At 34.9% G+C, this 26690-nt stretch overlaps 1 protein-coding gene across 18 annotated transcripts in view; it reads left to right on the top strand.

The window, feature by feature from the left end:
- Positions 1–26690, top strand: part of HERC1 (HECT and RLD domain containing E3 ubiquitin protein ligase family member 1) — a 171354-nt gene that overhangs the window by 66590 nt on the left and 78074 nt on the right. For 11 of the 18 annotated variants that reach the window (XM_088797280.1, XM_088797278.1, XM_088797275.1 and 8 more), the window contains 13 exons: positions 33–158; positions 1150–1371; positions 4618–4770; positions 4897–5029; positions 6338–6529; positions 7897–8118; positions 10016–10189; positions 13419–13533; positions 13623–13743; positions 15819–15990; positions 18334–18673; positions 19121–19241; positions 23275–23326. In XM_088797280.1, the coding sequence (XP_088653406.1) occupies positions 33–158; positions 1150–1371; positions 4618–4770; positions 4897–5029; positions 6338–6529; positions 7897–8118; positions 10016–10189; positions 13419–13533; positions 13623–13743; positions 15819–15990; positions 18334–18673; positions 19121–19241; positions 23275–23326 (2143 nt within the window). The remainder of the gene's footprint in view (positions 1–32; positions 159–1149; positions 1372–4617; positions 4771–4896; positions 5030–6337; positions 6530–7896; positions 8119–10015; positions 10190–13418; positions 13534–13622; positions 13744–15818; positions 15991–18333; positions 18674–19120; positions 19242–23274; positions 23327–26690) is intronic. The other 7 variants (XM_088797277.1, XM_088797273.1, XM_088797284.1 and 4 more) reach the window with 1 other exon arrangement.

The raw sequence follows: 26690 nt of genomic DNA, 5'->3' as shown, positions 1-26690 counted from the left end.
CCAATAAACCCACTTTTCTTTTTTGATATTAGGTAGTAATTGAAACTCTGTCAGTGGGAGCAACCATGCTGTTACCTCCATTACGAGAACGTATGGAATTACTTCATTCTCTTTTACCCCAAGGACCTGATAGATGGGAAAGCTTATCTAAAGGACAGGTGAGCCTTTGCATGTTATCTAAGTAAACCAGTAATATCTCTCTCTCTCTCTCACACACACAAACACACGCGCGCGCACACACACACATCCGAGGAAAATAAAACTAGTCGATTGCCTTGTGTTCATGAAATAATGCTTGATTTGATGGGTCTGGTGAATCCTAGTATTTAATATTTTCTGCTGGAAGAGTTCCCAGGTTTCTAATGAAGGTGAAGTAAATGATAATTTAAATGATCTGTGGTTAATTATTAAAATTATGATTAATTTTTCTACTGTCAAACCAGTGACCCTTTAGTTTATTTGTAATGTACTGAGTTGAAATCAAGGGCATATACTAATGTTGGTTCCATGCCCAGAACTTAGTTTGAAATTGCTTACATAAAAAGTAAAAGAAGATAGATGCTATGAAAAAGTATATGATAACATGAGTATGCGTATTCTTTCCATTTTAATATCTTTTGTTTATTAAAATAAGTATATTTTGCTTAATTAAGTAGAACAGTCAATTATAGAGTTATAGATTAGAGGGAAAAAGTGGTATGCACTGATGATATCCCCAGATGCCTTCCAATGAGTATTTTGCATTAATTTAGATTTCAGTGATTTATTTTAAACATTAGAATAAATAGTTTCATTGGTAACTCTATAGAAGAATGTGTAGTATAATTTGTGTGTTGACATTTCCTACTTCACTTTATTTATAGTGCTAAAATCATTATGCAGAGTGTGCCATTTTAGCTTTGAGTTTTAGGTATTATAATAAAGGATGGAATAAAACTGTAAGTTATGTTTTCCCAAATGGTATTAATGGTGTAGCTTTTCTTTTGATTATGTACTTGTTAAAAGATTATTGTTAATCAGGATATTAAGTGGGTTAGTTATTATTAGTATAGTTTTTTTTCTGTGATCCTTTTTTCCCCCCCTTTCTAGTACATTTTAAGCTAATTATTTATTTGTTCCTATTTCATCGATGGAAATATTTTTCTTTAGAGAATGCAATTGGATATCATTCTGACAAGTTTGCAAGATCATACCCATGTAGCCTCCTTACTTGGCTATAGCTCACCCTCTGATGCTGCCGACCTCTCTTCTGTGTGTACTGGCTACGGAAACCTTTCAGATCAACCTTACGGCACTCAGAGCTGCCATCCAGACACCCATCTGGCTGAAATTTTGATGAAGACTCTCTTAAGAAATTTAGGATTTTATACAGTAAGTTGCCCTTTTTCTTGGAGGTAAAAAATGAATAAAGCTCGGGGAGTTCTTTTTGGACGGGGAAAGGATTGCTTCAGGTTAAGATATTTTGACATTTAAACATTAATAAAATAAATAAAACTCTAGATTCCTAACCCCAAAGGAGGAAAACATATCAGATCTGAAATATTGTGGGTGCTGGGTGACTTGCAATTGAGAATTCCAGAGAGATTTAATTTAGAATTTTTCCAGATTGTTTTGATGTTAATGTGTAAGAATAAACAGATACAAATAGTCAACAACGTTTTGTAAGAGGTGAATAATGAGGAAGGGTATAATAATGAGGATTGGCCTTACCAGATATAATCTCATAATTGAAGAATGTGATTGGTACTATTGAAGAATAGGCTGGTCAGTAGGACAGAAGACAGGGGACACTATGGCTTTCCCTGTATTAGGATGCCATTAAGCCTTACTCTGTGTGTTTCTTAGATCCATCTCTTTTTTTTCTTTCCGTTTCTCTGGGTTCTAACTGAAGTCATCATGACCTAACACTAATAGCAGTGTTGTAGCTGTTTTCACTGTTGCTGGTCTCTTCTCAGCATCTTACTGCTAGAATAGACTTGTTTTATTAAATAACCTCATTGTAATCCAAATGATGAAGGTTCTTTTCAGAAGAACCTTCTTCTGAAGTTGGCTTACACACCGTTCTCATCTGAGCTCATGCACATGGCGTACCTGTCTTCTACTTACTCTTCCCGTCTACCAATCTGTAACTTCTGTAAGACTTCATTATTCTAGGAAGCCTTGCCCAGATAACCCCATCTAACTATGTAGTTATAACTGCACACACGTTAGCAGTTTTTAGCATCAAAATGTACTCGGCAACTTAACTTTGAATTGCGTATCATTTCATATTGTTGGGTCTGTGTATTGTTTTTCTTCTGTATAAGTCTTACTGTTCTGTTCTGCCCACATTAAAAGATTGTTGACTAAGTCAGAGTGACAGGTATTCCTATAGAATTATTTTCTCTCAGATTTAAGAATTTAAGTTTAATCTGATGTTTGGCTGCAAATGAAATGGGAACAGTGTTAACGGTATATCCACTTGTTATTGACCGAAATATTTTTCCAAAGTTGTGAGGAATATTTATGCTGAATTAAAGTAATGCCTTTATTATGTTACTAGGGATGAGCTAGATGTATATATTATATGGAAATGGCGATAAAACACTAACTCCTTTTAGGCTAAAATCATAAATTATTGTTTCTTTCTGATGTGATTTAAACCAAATTTATTATGTTCCAAGATTTTAAAATAATGGTGCTTATCTTATTTGGGCCGCTGTTTGGGCTGCTGTAACAGAATATACCCTGGATTAGGTAGCTTATAAACAACACAGATGTATTTCTCAGTTAAAAAGGAGGGAAGTCCAAGAGCAAGGTGCTGGCAAATTTAGCGGTGCGTGCTTCTTAGTTCATAGACAGCTGTCTTCTTGCTGTGTACTCACACAAGGGAGCTCTTTAGGGTCTCTTTTGTAAGGGCACTAATCCTATTCATGAGGACTCTGCCCTCATGACCTGTTCACTTCACAAAGGCCCTACTTCCAAATACTACTACACTGTGGGAATTAAGTTTCAACATACGAATTTTGAGGAGACACAAACATTCAGTTTCTCTAGTAGTGCCAGTTATTTGGCAGCTTATAATGGTGCTTATATAGCAAGGGCCTTAAAATGTTCTGAGGTTCTCTCTCTTGCACTTTGTAAAAGATGTTCACATCATTTTGATAAGAAGTAAGAATTTGGAAACAACTAGAATATCTAAAAATAGGGGAATGGTTAAGTAAATTATGCTATATATGCTCTAGGGAATATTATATGACTTGTTTCATGTGCACATGGCTTATGAAAATGTAGAAAATATTTGTGAATTTGTTGGAAAAGAATAAAAATAGAATAAGCAATATTATGAAAAAGCTACCAAAAATCAGGAAAAAATACACCAAAAAGTATTACTAGTGATTTTCTTTGGGTTTTTGACCAAATGGTGATATTTAACTTTTTAAAAAATACAGTTTTTGTATTTTCTAAAATTTTTACACATAACATTATTAAAAAATATTTTTAACTTGAAATATAAACTTACACAAGAGTTAGAAGAATAATTGAAAGACTCCTCACACCTGTTAGCCAAATTAGCTTTGTCTGTATCTATCTATCTATCTATCTATCTATCTATCTATCTATCTATCTATCTATCTATCTATCTAATCTATCTATCTAGTTTTCTGAATCATTTGAGGGTAAGTTGCAGGTGTCATGCTGGCTATTCCTAAGCGCTTAGCCATGTATTTCTTAAGAAGAAGGACATTCTCTTACATAACAACAGAACAATTATCGAATTTGTGAAATTTAACATGGATGCAGAACTACCGTGTTTCCCCGAAAATAAGACCTAGCCAGACCATCAACTCTAATGCATCTTTTGGAGCAAAAATTAAAATAAGACCCTGTATTATATTGTATAAGACCGGTATTACATTACATTACATTACATTACATTACATTACATTACATTACATTACATTACATTACATTAACGTTACGTCACGTCACGTCACGTCACGTCACGTCACGTCACAGACCCGGTCTTATATTACATTAAAATAAGATCGGGTCTTATATTAATTTTTGCTCCAAAAGACGCATTAGAGCTGATTGTCCGGCAAGGTCTTATTTTCGGGGAAACACGGTAATATACAGTCCCTATTTAAATTGTCCCAATAATGTCCTTTGTAGCAACCCCTTCCCACTCCAGGATCACATATTACATTTAATTGTCATGTCTGTTTAGTCCACTTATTTCTTTTATAATCAGAAGCAAATTTAATTTCTAAGAATTGTGCTCTTAGATATTCACAAGTATGTGAAAACAAAACAATTATACATGAGATCTGGAAAGCAATACCATTCAATTTTGAAATGTGTTGTTTTTGGGTAGTGTACTGTTTTCCTATTTCTTGTTTTCTATATTTTCAAAGTTTCTGTGGTGAAATATGTATTACTTTTTTAAATGGAAAAACAAATTGAAATTGCTTGTAAATCTTACCATCTAATAACTAATAACAACATAGCATAGATTTCAAGATTGATAATAGGAGAAAGGAGACAGTGGCTTCTTAAATTAGAATCACTTATGGTTGGACATTACTTTCATCCTCAAACACTTCAAATATAATCTTCATTTATGTATCATTTTAGGATCAAGCATTTGGAGAGCTAGAAAAGAATAGTGATAAATTTCTGCTTGGAACATCATCTTCAGAGAACAGCCAGCCTGCTCATCTTCATGAACTCCTGTGTTCACTACAGAAACAACTGCTGGCATTTTGCCATATCAATAACATTAGTGAGGTATGTGATTCTTTGCTTTTTATGGTGGTCTCTCAGGGAACTTGAAACGCAGATATTTGGTTAAGCCATGATATTTTTGTACCTTGAATCTTTCAAAGTAGTAATTTAGCAACATTTTTTCTTCAGAACTCAAGCAGTGTGGCATTGCTTCATAAACATCTTCAGCTCTTGTTGCCTCATGCTACAGATATTTATTCACGTTCTGCAAATTTGCTCAAAGAAAGTCCTTGGAATGGCAGCGTTGGAGAAAAATTAAGAGGTGTGTTTGGTGCTAGATTTCAGATTTAATCAGTGGTTGTAAAGCAAGAGTTCTTAGCCTTTCCAAAGCCGAAAGAAGGCCTGAAATCTCTGAGTGGAATAGGAATGATCTTGAATCTCCTTTTTGAAGATCCCTTTCATCTTTGTTTGCGTGTGACGGTAGCAGTGACTGACCTGGTTAATCTGAAAAGATGCTACTTGGCATGACAAAGGCCTAATTTTAAGGCATTAGATGATACATACTCAGAAAGATTAATTGTAAATGCCATCAAATGAGATTTTTAACTGCTATTTCTTTACTTTAGCATTTTCCAGTTCTTTTTTCCTTCTTGAAATGCTTTCTTTTTCCTAGGTTTCTATGTAGTCATAGATCTGTTTCTACTCATATCTCTCTGACCACTGTTTTTTGTTGGTTCCTATAAACTCCTCTGAATTTTGCCCTCAACCCTCTTCTCCCTGAGTGATCTTTTCTGGTCCCATTGTCTTTAACCACCATGTGTATGTTGACCCCCATATTTGCACCTAGCTGAGAACTTGTTTTTCACACTGGAGCCTCTCTCTAGTTACCTACTTTTCTTGGTTGTCCCAAAGGCAACTAACATTCAGTATGTCCAAAACCAGTTCATTTCTGAAGATCCCCAACTGAAAAAAAGAAGCTGAGAAACGAAAACCATTGCTTAATAGATACTTCCATTTCATTGTTGCACTGGCATTTAAAATTTAATCCATTCAAACTGAGCTCATCTCTGAATGATCCTCCCTGCCTCTCTGTCCCCAAATCCAATGAAATATTGAAACCAAATTGATTTAAAATCAATACAGATAGTAAAAAGATAGATGCTTTGAGGTGATCTTAATTTTTTAAAAAGTAAATTTGGTTTAAAAAACATAAAGTCTTTCTTCACTAAAATGTAAGCACCACGAGGGCAGGAATTGTTAGCTCTTTGTTCATGGCTTTATCCCTTTCACCTAGAACAGTGCTTAGTATGTTGTAGGTACTCAATAAATATTTCTTGAGTAAATCTAGAAGTGAGGGTAAATTTGTGAATGAAAAATTCATAATGCATTTTAAGAAAAGCAGCTGTAGTCCTTTGAATTTGTTGGCATGAGATGTATATGCTTTCCCACAAAGTGTCTGTTGTTGGCACTTTCTGAAAGTGAGTAAATACTAATATCACACCAGGTAGGTGTTCAGCAAAGAGTTACTGAGTTAGTGTACAGTAGTTCAGGCTAAAATAGTATTTCTTAGGGTTGTTTTTTTTTAAAGTTTGTAACAATTGATCCATGTTGAATTTCTTACCCTTTCTAGATGTGATATATGTCTCCGCTGCAGGCAGTATGCTCTGCCAAATTGTTAACTCCCTACTGTTACTCCCCGTGTCCGTGGCTCGGCCTTTATTGAGTTACCTCCTCGACTTGTTGCCACCTCTTGATTGCCTTAATAGACTCCTGCCAGCTGCCGCTCTTTTAGAAGACCAGGAGTTACAGTGGCCTCTTCATGGTAAGTAAAAATGGTAAAAGAGCAGATAATGCTTTTGAGAGAATATGTTCCTCTTACATGCATCAGGTAAATCATATCTGGCACTTTGATGTTTTATGTAATGAAAAAGATAAAGTTGTTATCTTCTAAGAGCTCACAGTCTATAGAGGGCACTGATATGAGAAAACTTAAGTTGCTCATATATAACTGTCATGAATAGGGTCTTTATATGGTCATCAGGTTTGAATTGTGTATTTCATTGATTCCAAGACACTTTTTTTCAAATTTTGACATGGTTAAAACTGGAATACATCTTATAATGGATGATAAAGCATTCTTTCATAATTCAGCCAGCAGCATAATGATACATTTTACATCAGTGGATTGATTTGATTAAAACTTTTATTTCTTAAATGCAAAGATTTTTAGTTTTGAATCTATTTGACAATAAAGTATTTTATATTTTGGTTAGATATATAGATAGCTGAAATGCAAAAGGTAGAAATTTGGACTATTTTTCTGTTTTTCTTTTTAGGTACTGTATAGGAAATAGCATTCTGATTTTAGGCATGACACTTGAATTCACTCTTAATTTATAAAATGTTGATTCTATTCAGTTGAATATAGCTTAAAATATCATGTCTAGAATACATCAATATGTTTTTCCACTGGAGTCTATCTGTCCTAAGGCTGTCAAAGGAATTTCATTACTGAAATCTTAAAAATCTTTGAAGTTTAAGTGAAGTCACATGTTTTTTTTGAAAGAATCCTGGATTAATGCATAAAAAGACCCAGATTTTAGTCTTGGCTCTGCTAGTAATTTGGCTGTATGATCTTGGGCAAGTCACTTATAACTTCTTAAAGCCTTGATATCTGTTCTTATCTTTATGGCTAAGCATGTTTTGTTTTATTTAATGTGAAGAACTTTTAAAAACAAATGTTCAATAAGAAAGCATGGGTCTGGATCTTAGTACAAGACAATTCTCAATTCAGGCCTTAAAAGCATTACATAGCACTAAATATCATCTTGCTAGATTAACTCTTGTGTTGATTTTGAAGGGATGAGCTGCCTCACTCGTGGTGGTGAAATTTGATCTGGATAATGAAGAATATAAATAGAATCCTTTGGGATAATTCCGTCATATACTGCTTTAATTTTTATCTTAAAATTAATTAATTTTATAAAGGAAATTTTTATTTGATAGCATAACTTACTGAATGTGTTTTAAATTAACCTACTAAAGAGAAAATACACAGAAAGCGTTATAATTTGTTTTCTTGGTAAAATTATTCTGCTTCAATATCTTATTGCAGTGCAATAGAAATGAGAAAGCTTGAGACTCTTGAATACCAGATAAAGGCGCAATTACTAATGGTTTTGTCTTCAGGAGGGCCAGAACTGATTGACCCTGCTGGCCTGCCATTACCTCAGCCTGCCCAGTCCTGGGTGTGGCTTGTGGATCTGGAAAGAACAATTGCTCTCCTTATTGGGCGGTGCCTTGGTGGCATGCTTCAGGGCTCCCCTTTGTCTCCAGAGGAACAGGACACTGCATATTGGATGAAAACACCACTTTTTAGTGACGGCGTAGAGATGGACACCCCTCAGTTAGGTAATACGCTTCTTTACAACATTTAAAATACATGCTTGTGTTTACACATCCAGTGGAGATTTCACTTATTCTGGGCTTGCTCAGTAGATAACTAACTGAACACAAATGCAGCATTACCAGGGCAGGGGACCTGAGACTGTAACTTGGAGCACTCAGAAAAACAGTTAAATCCGGCAGTATTGTGTAGTGAGTGAAGGAGTCCCTGAGCTAGGAAAATGTGGGCCCGGTCCCACTCTGTGATTATTTATCACTCATGTGGGGCAAGTCATCTAACTCAAAAAATGGGAAATGCTTGATTACTTTTGTTCTGGGACCTGGAGGTTATACAACTGCTTCATATAAAGTAAAGCTCTATACGTTTACCTACCATGACTACTAGTGCTCAGACACCTCTCAGATGTGAGTGGTAGTCGTTCTCCTCCCACCCAGCCTGTCCTGCTTTCATGCTGATGTTACAATGTACGATTCCTTATTTTTTCCTCCCTATTGATCGTACCTTTGGTGATTCCTTTTTTCCTGCCTCATCTCCCATTTGTCTACTTTGCTGGCAGGCTAACTTGCAGACTGTCTGGAAATGAGGATTTCTCCAGTTCCTAAACAGATGATCTAGTTGTTTTATCTATGATTGGTCCTTAAATCTCACTGGGCCTCTAATTTTGATCCCTAAAATAGTGAGTTAGATTCGATAGCCTATGTGGTCATACTAGATCTAAAATTCATTATTTCTCTGATAAGAGAAAGAGACTCAGAGAGTATCCAAGAAAGAAAGTCTTAAGAGAAACCTCAATCTAAGAGAATCTCAAACGAGGAAAAACAAAAATCACAGAAAGATTCTACTTTGGAGTTGGAGGGTTGGAGAATGGAATGAGGAAAAACTATTGAAGATTTTCCTCTTTTCCATATAGGAATGTATATTCTTTATTTCATTTATGAACTAGAAGGTGATTTTGGCCATGGCTAGTGAATGCTAAGCTGGTACTTTATGATACAGTTGTATCAAGAAAAGTAAAATCATGGTTTTTTTTAAGGGATATTTAACATCATAAAGATGGTTGCAGTGCTGTTAGTGTTACTCTGTTACCTTATCTCCTCCTGAGGAAGAAAGTATCTATATCTCTACCTTCCTCATATTTCTGTTATATTTTCTTTACTCAGTTAACTGGCCTTTAGTACCAGTAAAATCACTTTCAGTTTTTATTCTTATTTTTCAGTTTTTAAATTATAACATCATTAATTATTAAAATGTTACACTTTATGTTTAAATACTTGCAAATATTAGGAAAAGGATGTTTGGCCTTTATAAATTTATGATTCAGTTATATTATGGGTTAAATTGACTTTTGGTATTATCCCAAGAACATATCATTTATGAGTTTTGTTTTTTAAATGGAAAATAAATTCTGAATTCCAAATGTCCCATTGAAAAGTTAGGAAACATCTGAACAAATGTAAACATCAATTGAGGAATTGTTCATGGTATCTTTGATCTCTCTTGAATCATACCTGATTGTTTTCCTTTAAGCCTATAAAATTCTTGTCTAGTCTCTTTCCCAGTGGCCCCATGTTTCTCAAAGAGGATATCATTCCATTTCAAACAAGAGAGCTCTTTGTTATTATAAAAGACTGTTGTGCATGTGTAGGCCCCTGCCTACCAAAATGCTAGAACTCTTCCTTGGAGAGGTACATTTGGCCACAGATTCTTCTGGAGGAGATGGAAGTGATAATACTACCTTCAATTGAGAAACATTAAAGAACTTTGTATCATCTACTTAAAATGGTTTGAAATGTGTCATTTCTTATGCATTAAATAAATGTGGTCAGATTTTATTTGTAGCACCAAAATTCATGAGGTTTAAAATTAATAACATGAACAATTTTTTTTTTTATTTTTTTTTAGATAAATGTATGAGTTGCCTATTAGAAGTAGCTCTTTCAGGAAATGAAGAACAGAAACCTTTTGATTACAAATTGAGACCTGAAATTGCTGTCTTTGTAGACCTTGCATTGGGTTGTTCAAAAGAGCCTGCACGAAGTCTTTGGATCAGCATGCAGGATTATGCTGTTAGTAAAGGTGAGATGAAGAGGGTAAAGGGGGTTAAATATTTAGATAGCTCACAATACTAATATATATGTAACACATGTAAATAGAAATCACAGGGGTCACCCTATTTTTTATAGAAAAGGGTATTTTACAAATAACATTTTTAAAAACCTTATTTTTCCTCTTTGTGGAAAATATCCTAAGTTAGGGTATTTTCTATAAAACGTAGGGTGACCCCTGTGATTTCTATTTACATATATTACATATATATGTGTGTGTGTATATACATATATATATATATGGTGTACTATTAATATTAAGTATATATGTATATACACACACACATATATATGTATAGTTTGTGTTTTATTATTTTTTAATTAAATTTATTGGGGTGACAATGGTTAGTAAAATTACATAGGTTTCAAGTGTACAATTCTGTAATACATCACCTATATATCACATTGTGTGTTCACCACCCAGAGTCAGTTCTCCTTCCATCACCATGTATTTGACCCCCTTTACCCTCTAGGTTTTTTTTATAGATACATGTATTCCACTTGAAGCAAACCCACTTGGGAAAATTGAGATTTATATAAAAGATAAATCCAGAGGCAATCATTTTACTGAAGATTCCATGCAGTATTAATGGATTTAGTATAAGAGTAGGTTAATGAATCTCTTCCCTTTGCAAGCCCTGGTGTCAGAACTGAAAGGATGTGTATGTAAGAGTCTAAACTCTAGGCCTGGTCATTTTCCACCTCTGTAAAACTTGCCTACTTCAGAGTGCTGGTGAAGATATCAATTTGAAATAAGGTGTACTATTAATATTAAGTTTAGTAGTAAAGTGTTGTGCAAGTATGTAGTGGTATTTTAGTTTCTAATATTTAATTACTAAAATTAATTTTATGTACAAGTTTTCAAAGGATATACCTGATTTTTTTTTTAGCTCCCATGTTTTCCCTTTTAACAGTGACCTGGATTGTTCAGAATCACATATCCCTAGTTGTTTTTCCATGTTATATTTTCTTATCCTATCTTTAGTTTCCCTCCATTTCTTTGGATTTTCTTCTTTCTGTGATAAAAACGTCACAGAAAATGGATTTTCTTCTTTCTGTGATACAAATGTCGCTTTTATTGTCTTTCATTTTGAATAATAAAAATGAAAGGAGATACATATTATTCAGATCTTTAAAACACCGGTGAGATGATAACCTTTGAAAGTTTAGTCTCATCCAGTTTACCATTCATTTATTTTATTCATTCTATTATATTGACTCCCACCAGAGCTACAAAAGTATGGTAATGAGGAGAAAAAAGTTTACATTCTAAGTTGTATTTTCTGAATAAAAACTCATTGTATGGCACTATTTGCTGAATTGCTTATATACTATATCCTTAACTTTTATACTTAGATAATGGAAACATTCTTTAGTACTTGGTATGAAATGACCATAACTTTAATGAAGGTGTTTTAAAAGAACCGATTACTTTAAAAATTGCATAGGAGGATAATCTCTGCTAAATTTGAAACACAGCAAGGGTATTACTTTAGTTTGCTTTTTAAATTGAATGTTAGTCTCCTTGAAATGGTGTCCTGTTTAATTTTAAGTCGTCATAGTTATCAGAATAGCAAGCGGTCCCTTAGAACAGATGATTTCTCAAGAACCGAATGTGGAAAAATTTTGTATGTGATACAGACTGTCATTTTAAGATCCTCTGTAAGCCGTAAGACTTTCTTAAATCTGGAATCTTTAGATTGTCAGTTTTTTTTCACCAGTAAAATAGGTAAATCTGAACTTAATTTTTTACCTTAGCATACAGAAATGACTAGAAAACCAGGATGTAAAATTTTTATCTCTTGAGGTAGGAGGTTTAAGAAAGGATTAAGAACAAATAAAGTTTACTTGAGGCTTGATACTTGCCAAGGGTGTTTTTGTTTTGTTTTTAAATAGCACATTAAATCTGTCAAATTAACAGAATGTCTAGCAGACATTCTGAGAGTGGAATAGATGGTAAACCCACCCCCATTTGGAATCTACTGAATGTACTGCACTTTTAAAGTATAGTACTGGTACGCTAATATGGCATGAAAGAAAGCTCCTGACCAGTTCTCATCATCTAATGCTGTGATTTAGGTTTTCTATTGCATGTACTAATTTCTGTCCAATTGTTTCATTTCTTACCCACTTAAATGTACATGTATTCACAATATCTCCTTTCATGGCTTCAAATACCATATACACACTTGACTAGTTTACTTGATATCTCTACCAAGAGATCTAATAGATAGTATTTATAACTGGACTCCTGATTCTAGCTCTGTATCCCCCAAAAGTGTTCTTCCTGTCTCAGTAAATGCCAACCACATTCTAAATACATTTATAGTCAACATTGACTTCTCTCAGAATCTCACATCTGATCCATCAACAAATCCTATCAGCTCTACCTTCAGAATACATATGAAATCTGACCATTTCTCACTACCTTCACGGGTACTACTTTTGTCTGAGCCCCCACCATTTCTCACCTGAATCACTGCAATAATGACTTCTGCTATTGCTATCCCTATAGGAAGTGTTCCACTCAGCAATCAGAGTGAGTCTCTGAAAACACAAGTCAGATCATGTCATATTTCTGTTTAAAGCCTACTGTGCTTGCCATTTCCCTCAGAGTAAAACCTAGAGCACTTGCAATGGCCTGCAATGCTCTATGTGATCTAGTCCCAGCCAGCTTTCTTATGTCACTTACCACTCTTGTGAATGCACACTTTGCTCCAGCCACACTGGCCTCTGTGAACCCACATCGGGACCTCTATATTAGTTTTTCTGAGGGGACACTGTATCTATGTGACTTCTTCCCCTCCTTCACCTAGATGTCTACTCAACTGTACCCTTATCAGAGACCTTCCCAATCCAGCCTGTATAAAATAGGAATCCCACACAGTACAGAATCCCTGTTCTCCTTACCCTGTTTTATTTTTCTCTATAGCATTTACCTGTCATATTAATGTTTTTATTTATTGTCTCTCTGCTACCCCTCAACTAGGATATAAGCTCTGTGAGATCAGTAACTTAGTTTTGTTCACTGCCGTATCCTTAGCACACGAAATAGTATGTGGGATCTAGTAGGTGTACTTGTTAAATAACTGTTTAAAAAACTTATAACATTCAGGTGTTGGATTACTAAAGCTATTAGAATTACCTCTGAACTGTTTTCTGAGCCCTTTTAAATGTCAATGAATCGTTTTTATTTTCAGATTGGGACAGTGCAACTTTAAGTAATGAGTCACTTTTGGATACTGTGTCCAGATTTGTTCTTGCAGCTCTTCTGAAACACACAAATTTACTTAGTCAAGCATGTGGAGAAAGCCGGTAAGTAACTTTAAACTATCCTCAGACAAATATTTGCTCTCATGATGTTAGAAATTAGGTAACTTTTCTATTTTGTTTTTTTTCTTTAGATATCAACCTGGTAAAAGCTTATCAGAAGTGTACCGTTGTGTGTACAAAGTTCGAAGTCGTTTACTTGCTTGCAAGAACCTTGAACTTATTCAAACCAGGCCATCATCACGAGACAGATGGGTAAAGTTGAAAATCAGTTCATTTCTATGTTTTTCTGCAAGCTGTGAGAGAGAGCTCCATATTGGTTTATGTCAGGAAAAAAAAAAAGTACCCTGCTTATTGCAGATGTTCAATAAATGTTGAGTAGTTCTTTTTCTAGTGAAAAATTGGGCGAGTATAAAATTTGGGGTTTATTTCATGCCACACTTATCAGTTATGACATGTCTGCTAAGAAAATTTATATAGTCTTAGGCTGTACAAATTGAATTGTCCAAATCTCATATGAACTAATATTTCTTTATTTTATGCTGATCAGACCACATTTGAATTATTCTGTTTAATTTGGGGTGTTAATAATTTACGAGGGACATTAACAAACTACCTTGGATTGGCGAAGGGTCCGAAAATCATCTCATACAAGAACTGGAAAATGTCAAAAATGTTTAGCCTAGAGAAGTGAAAACAAAGGGGAGTCACATGATAGCTGCCTTAAAGAGCTTCTACTGTGTTTCCCCGAAAATAAGGCCTAGCAGGACCATGGGCTCTAATGCGTCTTTTGGAGCAAAAATTAATATATGATCCAGTATTATATTATATTATATTATATTATATTATATTATATTATATTATATTATATTATATTATATTATATTATAGTAAAATAAGACCAGGTCTTATATTAATTTTTGCTCCAAAAGGCACATTAGAGCCCAGGGTCCGTCTAGGTCTTATTTCCGGGGAAACACGGTATGTAGGAGAGGAAATAGACCTTTGGGCAAAGGTAGGACTAAAGGGTAACAACTGAATGGAGAATCATTGTTAGCTGAATATAAGGAAAAACACCTTCTAGTATTAGAGTTGTCCACTACTGGAGGTAAAGATTGAAACCTCTTATTAAGGATGTTCCAGAAGTAACTCATGCACCAAAAATGAGATAACTTCTAAAGTGCTTGGTAACCCTGATAACATGATCTTTTAGTTATAAGTATAAGCCTGTAAAATACATCACCTTCAGAAATGCTTTCTTTGTATATTAGCTGCTATTCACTCCATTATTAAGATCTTGGATTTTTAAAAATCAAACTCTATCTCTGTGTTTGTGTTATAGTATTCCTTTGTCATGCCCTGATTTCATATTTGTGGATCTATTTGTTAGTGACCTTAAAACTCCATTTGCTTCACTTTGCCATTTTGTTGAGGCTCAAATTTGAAACTCATAGTGTGGGAATAATGACTTATGTATTGTGTGAGTCTGACGAAGTATCCCCTTCTCTGTTAAATTCTTGTTATTCACTGGCCGTGAATCACAGAATAACTTTTATTATGCATCTTGAGGCTATCATTAAAATTTCTCATTTGTGCCTTATACTGAGATTTGTCGGGGAAGTGATATAGTACTGTCACAGGATTGTTATGGTATTTGTGACTCTCTTAGCACCTGTTGTAAGGACTCTTTCCTCTAGATGACTGCTAGGTAGCATAACCATTGTGGGAAATAAAACTAACATTGTCTTTACCAGATTGCTAATTTTTGGTTTCTTCAAGGGCAAAGTAAAGAAAAAAATGAAAAACAATACTATTTGTATAATTGAAATTTGCTAGAGGGTAGAACTTAAATATTCTCACCAAAAAAAAAAAAAAAAGTTTAAAAGTATACTGTTTTAAATTAGAATTATTAAACATTTATACAGTGTAGTAACAACATACATAACTTGAGAGAGACTTAATGGAATAAAAATTCATATTCTTTCAGTACCTTTTATTGTTGGTGCCATACTTAACTCATTTTAAATTGCAGCTCTAGGAATTTACAACTGAATAGCAATATAAAAATCAATTTATAGCATGACATTATAATAAAAATACTGAGGAAGAGAGAGTGTATAGGTGTCTCTGTATATATTTTATGTATATATGTTCTTTCTAATTTTTCAGGTTTATCTAGTATGTCTTTTTTTTTTTTTTTTTGGTAGTAAAATTCATGTGTTGTTATTGATATTAGCAGTATTTTCCATGGTGAAAAAGTCAAGGTTTTAATGAAGTTTTTCACGGTTTTTGAAAACTATATTCAGTGTCACTCTGATCATTTCTTTAAGATCTCAGAAAACCAAGACTCTGCAGATGTTGATCCTCAGGAGCATTCATTTACCCGAACCATCGATGAAGAAGCTGAAATGGAGGAACAAGCCGAGCGAGATCGGGAAGAGGGGCATCCGGAGCCAGAGGATGAGGAGGAAGAACGGGAACATGAAGTGATGACAGCTGGCAGTGAGTACACACCTTACTTTACAGATACACGCCGTGCTGTTCTTTTTGGTAGGGGAACTGACTAGGGAAGAGAAAGACAAAAATTTCTGTATAGTTTTTTCTAAAAGGATCTGATCTTCTGCTGGTGATCTGAATTTACATTAGCTAACATTTCAGCTCTGAAAACTGTCATAGTTCCTTCCATTCTGAAGCTATTGAATTGCATGTTTGGGCCTGAAAAGCTCTGGAAGCAGGCTTTTGGAAACCATGCCCATTCCACTGAGTCTCATGCATGAAAGACGCCCATGAGCCATTGGATAAGGTCACTCAAAGTATGTCCTCTGGGGGGCACCGAGTTGTCCATTGGTCTAGCTGGCTTCTGTGTGGTGAGGAAGAGAGAGCCTCCTTCGATGCCTATTAGGAGAGCCCAATTATTTTCATATGTAGAACTTCTACAATTATAAATTTTACCCACTGACTACACTGCTATTTTCAGTAGGGAGCAAAAATATACATGAGAATACTATTGACTGGGTAAATACCCTTTTCATATTTTTATATTCCAAGGCTACAGTAGTTTTTAAAGGTAATCATTTAGATATTTAAAGAGAACTATCAAAGCTTTTAAAACATTCATTATTATCTCGAGTGATTTGGCTATTTTAAGTTAAAGAATGTATTCACTTTGGTTAAAACTTGTGTTCATTTTGTAGCCTAAAATGTTATGACCAGCTATGCATTTGCTATTGGGATTGTCTGTATATATAAATCAATTTGACACTTTATTATCAGTTTATTTGTGTTCTGGATACTTCTAAAAATGATTTTGAGGGTGGCTCAAAACAAGACCAAAAACCATTAAAACAAGAGGAAAAAGATAAATGAAGAAAAGGAGATTGGAGATGGGGAGGGAGAATAATTTTATTTTAAAAGCTTAGGCTGAGGGAACTTTGTGGTTGAACTTAAAACTTAGCTTAGAAATTCCTGAAAGCAGAGGCCAAAAGGGAAAAAATAGTAGCAAAGTGTAGCCCTCAAATATAGTAACAGAAAGCATAATAGTCATCTGGGGAGTAATAATTTTTAAACTAGCCACAGTTTTTGAGCACCTGTTATATACTGGGCACTGAGTCAAATGCTTCACATGGATTAACTCATAATCTGCGCAACAGTTTTAGGAGTCCTAGTGTGACCCTGTTCTTAAGATGGGCAAACTGAGGTTTAAGGAGGCAAAATTATGTGGCTAGGGCCACAGTTAGTAGCAGCTGCAATTAAAACCAGGTCTGTCCCAAATTCCAGTGTCCATTCTTAATTACTTTAACTGATTTCTATCTCTAGACTGCATTTGTTGCTTTGGTTTTAGAGATATAAGGGATTTCAACAGCATAATGAAAATATTATAATAATTCTATAAAATACACAGATCAATTTTAAAGTTTATACTTCTATATGAACAGATGAATCTAGTGTTTTCCCAACTTTTCTGCCTTGGTTCCCCATTAACAATACCTTCTTCACTTCATATTTGAGCAAAAAAAAGCTTTCCTGTTCTGAAGTATGTACCACTGCATCGGAACCTTGTTATACCCACTGCCTTTTTGCTTATAAATTGGGAAGAGCCGGCATCAGGTGGACATTCCTGGTGATGCCATTTGACTCTGGAGGCAATCTTGGCCATATATTATAGCCGCATTCTGTTTCAGCAAAGACCTTTAGTGGTGGTGATTATTGAATGTGTCCAAGATACAGCAAAGTGTAGGTGTTAAATATTATATGGAATTTGGAAGGGAAAAGAGGCCTTTTCATTATAACCAGTGCAGCTTCAATTTTGACCAATGTCAGGTTTTTTTTGTAACCTGACATTTTTCGTACTAAGGTCATGAATATAAGCAGTTATTTTTATCTAATCCAGTGTTTCTCAAACTTTTGTGGACTTTAGAATCAGCTGAATGGCTTATTAAGACACAGACTGCTGGCCCCATGCCTAGAGCTGCTGATTTTGAAGGTCTGGGATGGGCCCAATCATTTGCATTTCTATCAAGTGCCCAGATGATGTTGATGCTGCTGGTCTAAGACCACACTTGAAAACCACTGATCAAATTCAGAAATAAGAGGAGAAATAAAAACCAACCAAATCTAAATTCTGTAAAAGCATGAGTGTTTCCTATTGTGATTTTCATGAAAAGTTTAATATTTTACATGTATTTTTGATATAATTTTAACTTAGTTATTACTATGCTGTATTTAATGTCTAAAAAACCATTTTTCCCTCTTTCAGTAAGTTTTTGGTCCAAACATTTTGACTATTTTTATTGTTATTTTTTTTTCTTTTTTTTTTTTTTTGCTCTTCTCTCCCCATGTGTTAAGACCTTGTTTTTGTGTTGCATGTTACAGAAATCTTTCAGTGTTTCCTCTCAGCCCGTGAAGTAGCTCGTAGCCGAGATCGAGATAGAATGAACAGTGGGGCAGGGTCTGGGGCTCGAGCTGATGATCCATCTCCTCAGTCTCAGCAAGAGCGAAGGGTCAGCACAGACCTTCCTGAGGGTCAGGATGTGTACACTGCTGCCTGCAACTCCGTGATCCATCGGTGTGCCCTCTTAATATTAGGAGTAAGTCCTGTGATCGAAGAGCTTCAGAAGCGAAGGGAAGAAGGACAGTTGCAGCAACCTTCAACAAGTGCCTCTGAAGGGGGTGGACTTATGACCAGGTGGGACTGACTAGAAACTTAAAACATTACTCTCCTCCCTTTGTTACTTTATGCACGGAAATGGATTATTCTCAAAGTTAGTGTATTCTTCTGAAATTAACACAGGCATCGAGGAAGAATTGCAAATTGACTGGGATGAATTGAAAGTAATGTAAAGAGTAATACTGATTTCTGAGTAAATGAGGAGGCTCAGTTTTTCGTACATGAAACAACAGTAGCTGAGAAACATAACGAGGTTATGTGCATGCCTCTAATTTAGTGGCATGCAAATTATTTTGATGTAATTGAGAAGGGCTTTGTGCTTAGACAAGAGTTAGTTAGGATTTCCCACCAATGGACATAATTACTCCTCATTGTGTGTGTATTATCTATGCTGCTAGTTCCATTCAATTTTATGTTCACTAACAGTCCCAAATCGAAAAACTTTTCTTTGTGCATATGAGACAGGAGTGAAAGTCTTACTGCAGAGAGCCGGCTAGTCCACGCAAGTCCAAATTATAGACTGATCAAATCGAGGAGTGAATCTGATTTGTCTCAGCCTGAATCAGATGAAGAGGGTTACGCACTGGTAGGTATATCTAGATTCAGTAAAGAAGGATTTTTGTTTTCAAGGTATAGATACATAAGGCTTTGGTTAGACTAAGTAATATACATTTGTTTAGATATGTAAAAAACTTTTTAAAGAGAAATGAGATAACTATATTGCATAGATATTTTCCACTTATGTGTTAATGACTCCCAGATTTCTATCTTTAGCTCTTTCTTCCTAAGAAAATTACAAATTCATGTATCTGACTCCTTGATGGATATTCTACCTGAGCATGTCAGGTTACCCCATTCTTAATCTATCCAAAAATAAACTCGTCTTTCTCCCAAACCTTCTGTCATATTGCCTATCTTAGCAGGTGGTACTATTAACTATCCAGGCTGGAAACCTGACTTCATAAAAGTGCCACCTAAACAAAAAACTGTTGTTTGAAAGAAAATTCTAAGAATCTAAGGAAGGTCATATAGTGTGTTCAAGTTTCATTGTATCATCATGTTTTTGTTTGTTCTTCCTCCTCTTGTTCTTCACTCCCAGTAGTATCTTCGTGCTGCCAGTTCAGGTTCCCAGTCTTGTAGTCGAATGAGATTCCTCTCTGTCCATCAGTCTCATTATCTAGTCTCCCAACTCGGTGATAATTTTATAACATAGATCATGTTACTTCTCTATTCAAAACCTCCAGTAGACTTCACTTTTCCTCAGAGTAGAAGCCTAAGTCCTCACACGGGCCTACAAGACTACATATCCTGGCTGCACTACCTCTGATCTACTGTGACACTGCTCTCCTGAGTGACTCTCCTGCCACGCTGGCCTCTTGGCTTTTCCATGAACACAGCACTCAACTTCCCGTTTGGGGCTTTACTTGGCTGTTTCTTCTGACTGGAATACTCTTGTCTGCATGGGGAATTCCCTCACGTGAAATCTTCATTCTGATGTTACTTTTTCAATGAGGCCTACCCTGACCACTCTATTTAAAATTGCAATTTACCCTCCCTTCCGTATATTCACTCCCTGTCTGCCTCCTGGCTTTGCTTCCCCCCCCCCCCCAGCACCTAACATAATTTACTTGTTATATTTATTAGTTTCTGTTGGCCTACAATAGAATATAAGCTCCTTGAGGACAGGAATTTTTGCTATTTTATTCATTGCTATATCCCAAGCATCTATAGTGCCTGGCACACAGTAGGCAGTCACTAAATATGTTTTGAGTGAATGAATGAATGAATGAATGAATGAATGAATAACTGTTTTATTGATTTTGGTAAAATTTCTGTGCTTTCCACTTTTTACTTCAGGCCCTTGTTGCCCGACTGGTAGTTTTCAGATGGATCTCCCTACTTTCTCCTGCCCATCTCCTTATACACTGCTCCCAAAGTTAGAGGTCTTGAAGGCACAGACAACAAGACACCTGCTTGTCGTGCTCCCTTCTTATTCAAAGACCTCAGTGACTATACTGCCTATCCAGAAATCAGAGAGTCTAGAAAATGTTGCCTGTCTGCTTTTGGAGCCAGTTTTTTCCTGCAGTAATCTGCATTCTTGCCATAGTAGTCCATATGCCAGACCCCAAACATAAGAAAACCTCTTGAGCCTCTGTACAAGCATTGTTTGCCTTAAATGTCCTCCTGGTTTTGTTGATGAAGTCCTGTCTCTCCCTTAAGGACTGGCTGAAATGTCATCTCTTCCAGAAAGCTTTCCCAAGATTACTCATAGTGATTCTCACTGTTATTTCCATAGCAGTTTGTTAGTAACTCTAATAAACCATAGTGGTTTGTTTCATGTTAAACTTATGCATTATTAGTCTTTCTTTCCAATAGACCTTTTAGAAGGTCTAAGGTTTGTTTGTTTTTTTTAATGCCCCTGATATCTTCTAGAATATACAAAGCATAATTGGTAATTCATTTCAACTGTGATGAAAAGATAAAAGATGAGTCAAAGTGGCATGTTTTTTGGAAATAAACAATGAAACTGTTTTAGTCACAATAGGCTTAAGACTCAACTATTGATTTTGATCTGGGGTAAGACAGGTAACCTTTCTGAGCCCTAGCTTCTTTATCTTTGAGGTGGGGAATAATACTACCTGCTGTAATTATGTCATCTGATTGTTGTGAAGAACAAGTTTGTTAATATAATATAAAACATTTTGAAAATTATGTTTTCTAAACAATAGACAGCTCAGTATTGAAAAGTGGGTTGAATCTAGATTTAATTAAAAGATTGTTCGTTTAGTTTCTGCAGAATTGTTTGTTAAAAGATTAATAAACACATTTTTGAAAAAGATTGACTCTTGATTATCTTTCCTTATGGAATATTTAGAAAGATAGTATCATAAAAAGTGGAAAAGTCAAGAACCAGAGAGAGCAGATTCTGTTATAGACAAAAGGGACACCTGGGCTGGGCCTTCAGCTTCAGAGAGCCTGGTATAGATGAAGAGTAGCAAGCAGTGGGGGCAGTTTAGGTTTTTCCAGCTGAAACATATCATCCTTCTGTCTGAGGTTATTTAGGATTACCGTTCATATCCTTGATATCTAGTAGTACTTCATTTATCCTGAATTGTTAGTGAATGAAATGCTTTCTTAAAATAACTGAAGTTAACCAGTTTCATGCTAAATCTTTGTTTTAACCTCCTTTCAGAAAAAATATTATGTCATATATTATTTACTTCTCTGTCTTAGTAAACAGAGAAGAAACCTAACTAAACAGTTAAACTGAAGTTTAACTCCTACCTCCCTCATTTCACAAAGGATTTGATGTTATGTACAAAAATGAATACTTTATAAAAAGATAAATTAAGGAATGAATTAGGGCTGAAAGAAACTAAGAGGAAAATAAAGCCTTGGGTGTAAGATTTGCACACTTCAGCACATATCCTGTGGTGTTCTGCTAGAGGTGGGCCACCAAACAGGAAAAGCATAATGAGTTACATGATTCACAGTATCTAAAAGATAAAAAGAGACCAGTTGTTCAAGGGAAACACAGATATTTCTGGTTCTGAGGCCTGAGATAAATTTCTTCCATGAGTCCTCATGGCAAAGGTACTGTATGATAAAAATGTTCTATTGCATGGCACACAGTGATGTCTTCAGGAACTGTTGTGATGACCAGTTCATGTTTTGTCCAGCACCAAATGGTCTGAGTATATACTCATTTCTGGTGTGTGTGTGTGTGTGCGCGCGCGCGCGCGCGTGCGTGCACATGTGTCTGTTTGTGTGACCAAGTAAAGATTTTCTACATTTCCTAAATGGATCTGTTTTGTCACTTATGCAGCCTTTCTTCTTTGCCACCAATATTTTTATTGTGTGATAGAGTACAATTGGAATTACTAAGGCCATAATGTCAAGTGTGCATAAATTTAAGTCATCTAGAGTTTGAGTGTAGTTGGCTGTACATTTGAGTAGAGTTGTCTACACTGCCCTGCCACCACACACACACACACACACACACACACACACAAATCTACTTCCATTCTTCCTGGAAACCTTCACTGTTTTATTACGCTGTCTGCCGTTTCACACATTTGAGGCTTCTTTATTTTACTAGGTTCTTTAAAACATTTTAAAAACTTTAAAATAGTACCAGAAGGATTAGGACTATGTTATTTTTCTGTTAGTGTGGATTCAGCAGATTCTCTTTCTTTAAATGCCTAGCCAAGGCTAGTGGGAGTTTTGAAAAGGGCAGAAAGTGAGGATAGAGCAAGTAGTAATTTTGGAAAGTGCGACTTTGCTACAGGGGCTTTACGTATCCAGAGGGTATTAATACGTTTTTAGAAAATAAAAGACAAAGATTCCAAAGAAGAAAAGGTGGCAACACAGAAAAACTTATGCTACTTTACAATATTAATTAATGTACATCGTGACTTTGAGTTTTAGTATCTGAGAGTTATGTGCCTAGACTTTGTTAGAGCTGTTTTCAGTGAATGTTTAGACATTTTGTTAGTCTGACTTGACTGGTGAATAAGTAGCACTTTGCTATAATTATATAATTTTTTACTAATACTCTATTAACTCTTAGTCTTAAAATACTTTTCACAACTAAATTTTATTTATTTTTAACGTAATAGAGTGGAAGACGAAATGTTGATTTGGATTTGGCATCATCTCATAGAAAGAGAGGTGAGTATTAAGAAATGTTAACTATCTGGTTAAATTAAGTAGCTGTTTTTATATCTGATGTATTTGGATCTGATTGTCATTGAAATGTTATTGCAAAAAAAATTAGAAACATTTTATCAGAAGAGTGAAATGGAAAATCATTTTCTTTAAAATATATACCCTTTTAAAATCTAGGAATGTCTAGAAGTTAATAATCAGCTCTGTTTCTCATTTTCCATGTGTTTTGGCTTATTAAAAGTCCTATGGAACAATTATGGGGGGAGAAGGGGTTATGTACAGAATTTGCCATGTTTTAGCTTGGTGATATTAGAGTTGCTGTAGTTTAAATGCTGTTACAGGGAGAACTCTTTACCCCACTTGCCTCCTGCACACACATACACATGTTCAAGTTGAAAGTTTCTAGTTTCCCTCTTTGCCTCTTAAGATAAAGCATGAAATAGATGAACTATATGATTTCTAAATAAAAAAATTTCCCACAAGGAACAATTTTTAAAGTGTCATCAAGGGATCACTTGTTAGAAGCTCTGTCTTAGGGAATAATATAGTTAGCTGTTGGTTATATGTGCACATGGATGGGACGAACAGCAGTTTTAAATAAAACAAATCCAAGAATAACTAAAAACTCTCTAAGTATTGTTCTCTATTAACTGACTTTTATTAAACCCATTTATACTGTGGTTATGAAAACGTGAAATGTTAAAAATTGACACTAGGGGCAGTTTCTAAAAGCCTGTGGGGGAAAAATATTTTTTTCATGCTATTAAATCTTTTATATTTCAAAATGAAACTCCTCTCTTGATAGCTCCCTTGGCACCCCCCCGCCCCCCAGAAAAAAACAGGAATGAGGGGAAGAAAGGCAAACACAATTTTTCATTTTTGTGTTTATAACTTAGAAGAAGAAATGTTGGTATTTCTGTTGACTGCCCTTTAATTATAATCAGAATACATAAATGATTTTTCTGAATTATTGGGAATAAAGACTAGAGCTGGTACTTTATTGAAAAATCTTTTGAGACTATAACATATCAAAGCTACTAGGTTTGTAAAAAAAAATTATAAGGTATTTGTGACATTAAAGAAATTAAACGATAGTATAATGTGCAGTATGTGTTTTATTTTCTAATTCTTTGAAAATTGGCAATTCATGTGCCATAATTAGCTAGAGTATCCTTTTCCTTAACCACTTGACTTAGGAAATAAATTTTTGGAACAAATTTACCTTCCTGATTTTGGTCAACTCAGATGATTATTGTTTCTAAAATTTCTGTGTTATGTTAATGAGTGCATACCATTTGGTGCTGGAGAGAAGATGGCTCCAAACGTATTGATTAGCATAAGGGATCCAACCTGTAGTTTAAGAGCTTCCTACTATGTTAATTATAAGTGATAGTCTATTGGCTAAAATTATCCTTTTCTCTCAAATCTTTGTCATTCCTATGGAGATTCCTATCATTCCTATGGAAATTTGAGATTCAGTTTATGTTAACCATGTCAGCATGTGGCAAAGCAATCTTTGGAATAAAACAGAAAGTGTTAAGAATAGCCTAGAATTATTAACCTAGTGTTGTTAACCTAATCTTGTTAACCTAGTGTTTTTAAGAATAACCTAGAATTTGAGGATTAATTATTTAGGAGGAATTAATATGACATTTTAAAATTACTGTCCTAGAGTTGCTGCCTGTTCAGATTTTTAAACATTTATCCTAGAAGTAGATGTGGATTTCCTGTAGTTTTAGATCTAAGTGAATACAAATTAATTAAGTCATCAATCCAAATTTTGTTTATGGATAAACTACCTTCTCCAAAAATCTCAAGGTAGTACCGAAACCTATTAACTTGTTGGCAGTTAACTTTATTTTGTTGAAAACAGAAAAACAAACCCAGGACCTCATGGGAAAAGTTTTCTTTTTAATTACCATTAAGGAAGATGTAATAGGGAGGCAGACTAGTTATGTAAATTTTCATGGTATCACTTAATGTGGTACTAATTTATTCTAATCATTGCATTTTAGTGTTCCCAGGGAAAAATTTTGCTGATGGCTTTGTTTCCAGGAGTAGGTGACTAAAAAGAAAAATGACTATGTTAGATAGGGCAACAAAAATAGTTTTCAAGCTCATGAATCCTAGAGTTTGTGGATTAAACGAAAGTGTGCACTTAATAGTTTTATTTTATTCTAATGGATTTCCTTCTTGAAAAGAAATTAACATTGAAGACACATTTAGGAGATTATATTGTGAAAGGAATTTTTTTAAATCATGTATATTTAGTGACTACCCTCTGACCAGGTCAGTTTAATGTTTTTGTGTGTGTGTTTTTTGGTGGTGGTGGGGGGGGGGGGTCTTATTTTTCTGGTTTGTGTTTTTTTTACTTTAAACAATGGTGAAATAAACCACCCTTTCTTCCTTCCTTATTTGTTGTCAATATGGTCTAGATGCCATAAACCATAATATGCCTATCTTCAATTGGGCAGATGTACCTACCAAGTCAGAGAGCTATTTAGAGTCATTCAGGTGTTCTGATTCTGACTTGAGCTCTGAAGGACAACACATGTCCAGCCAAGTGAAAATTGTTCTATGTGCTCGTTTACTCTTTCCAGTATTTTGCAGAGGAAATGTAACTTTTCCCCTTCACATAGCTTTTGTATTTATTAGACTCGCAGTCCTGAGTTATTAAAAGCCTAGTAAGAGAAATTAGACATAATGTTTAATTATGTCCCGTTTACTGAAACTAAATAGATGTATCAATGACAATTAATGGTTGTATACACATTTCAGCCGCTGTTATTATGTCTCCAAAGACTCCTCCTAGTGCTTATAATTTCAATAATTGCGTTGGGGATACTAGGATACACGCTGTTGATCCATGATTGCTGCTTCTTCCTTTACTCCAGTTACTGTTTCCCAATTGGTCCAAGTTCTTGGTCCACGAAAGCAAATATAGTCGAAAGGGGTAAAGCAAAGTGAGCATATCAGTTTAGCTTAGCCAACTTGCTCAGCTCTTTAGAGGTATCAAAGCTAAATTTTAAAACCAAAAATATCATAAATTACTTTAAGAAGAGACAAGTGAAACATATTTCTCCTTAGTGCTTCAGAGGTAATATGAAATCTGTATTCATTAAACACTTATAAACTGCTTACTACTATATGTCAGGCATTGTTCTCATCACTTCAAACATATTATTTAATTCTCCTAACAGCCTCTCAAAATTCTTGGCAAAACCTGTTAAATATGTTGGTGTTTTGATCCTTTGATAAATACTTAAAAGATGGGCTATGGTTGTGCAGAACTGGGCTCATCCTTCATTGAAAGTACCTTTTTGCAGCTACTTAAGTGTAGTTTTCATATTTAAGCTGATACGGTGAA

Source organism: Rhinolophus sinicus, chromosome 3 (genome assembly GCF_057876585.1).
Source record: "Rhinolophus sinicus isolate RSI-liver-muscle chromosome 3, RSI-T2T, whole genome shotgun sequence".
NCBI classification, from domain to species: domain Eukaryota; kingdom Metazoa; phylum Chordata; class Mammalia; order Chiroptera; family Rhinolophidae; genus Rhinolophus; species Rhinolophus sinicus.
This window is presented reverse-complemented; position numbering and strand designations above follow the sequence as displayed.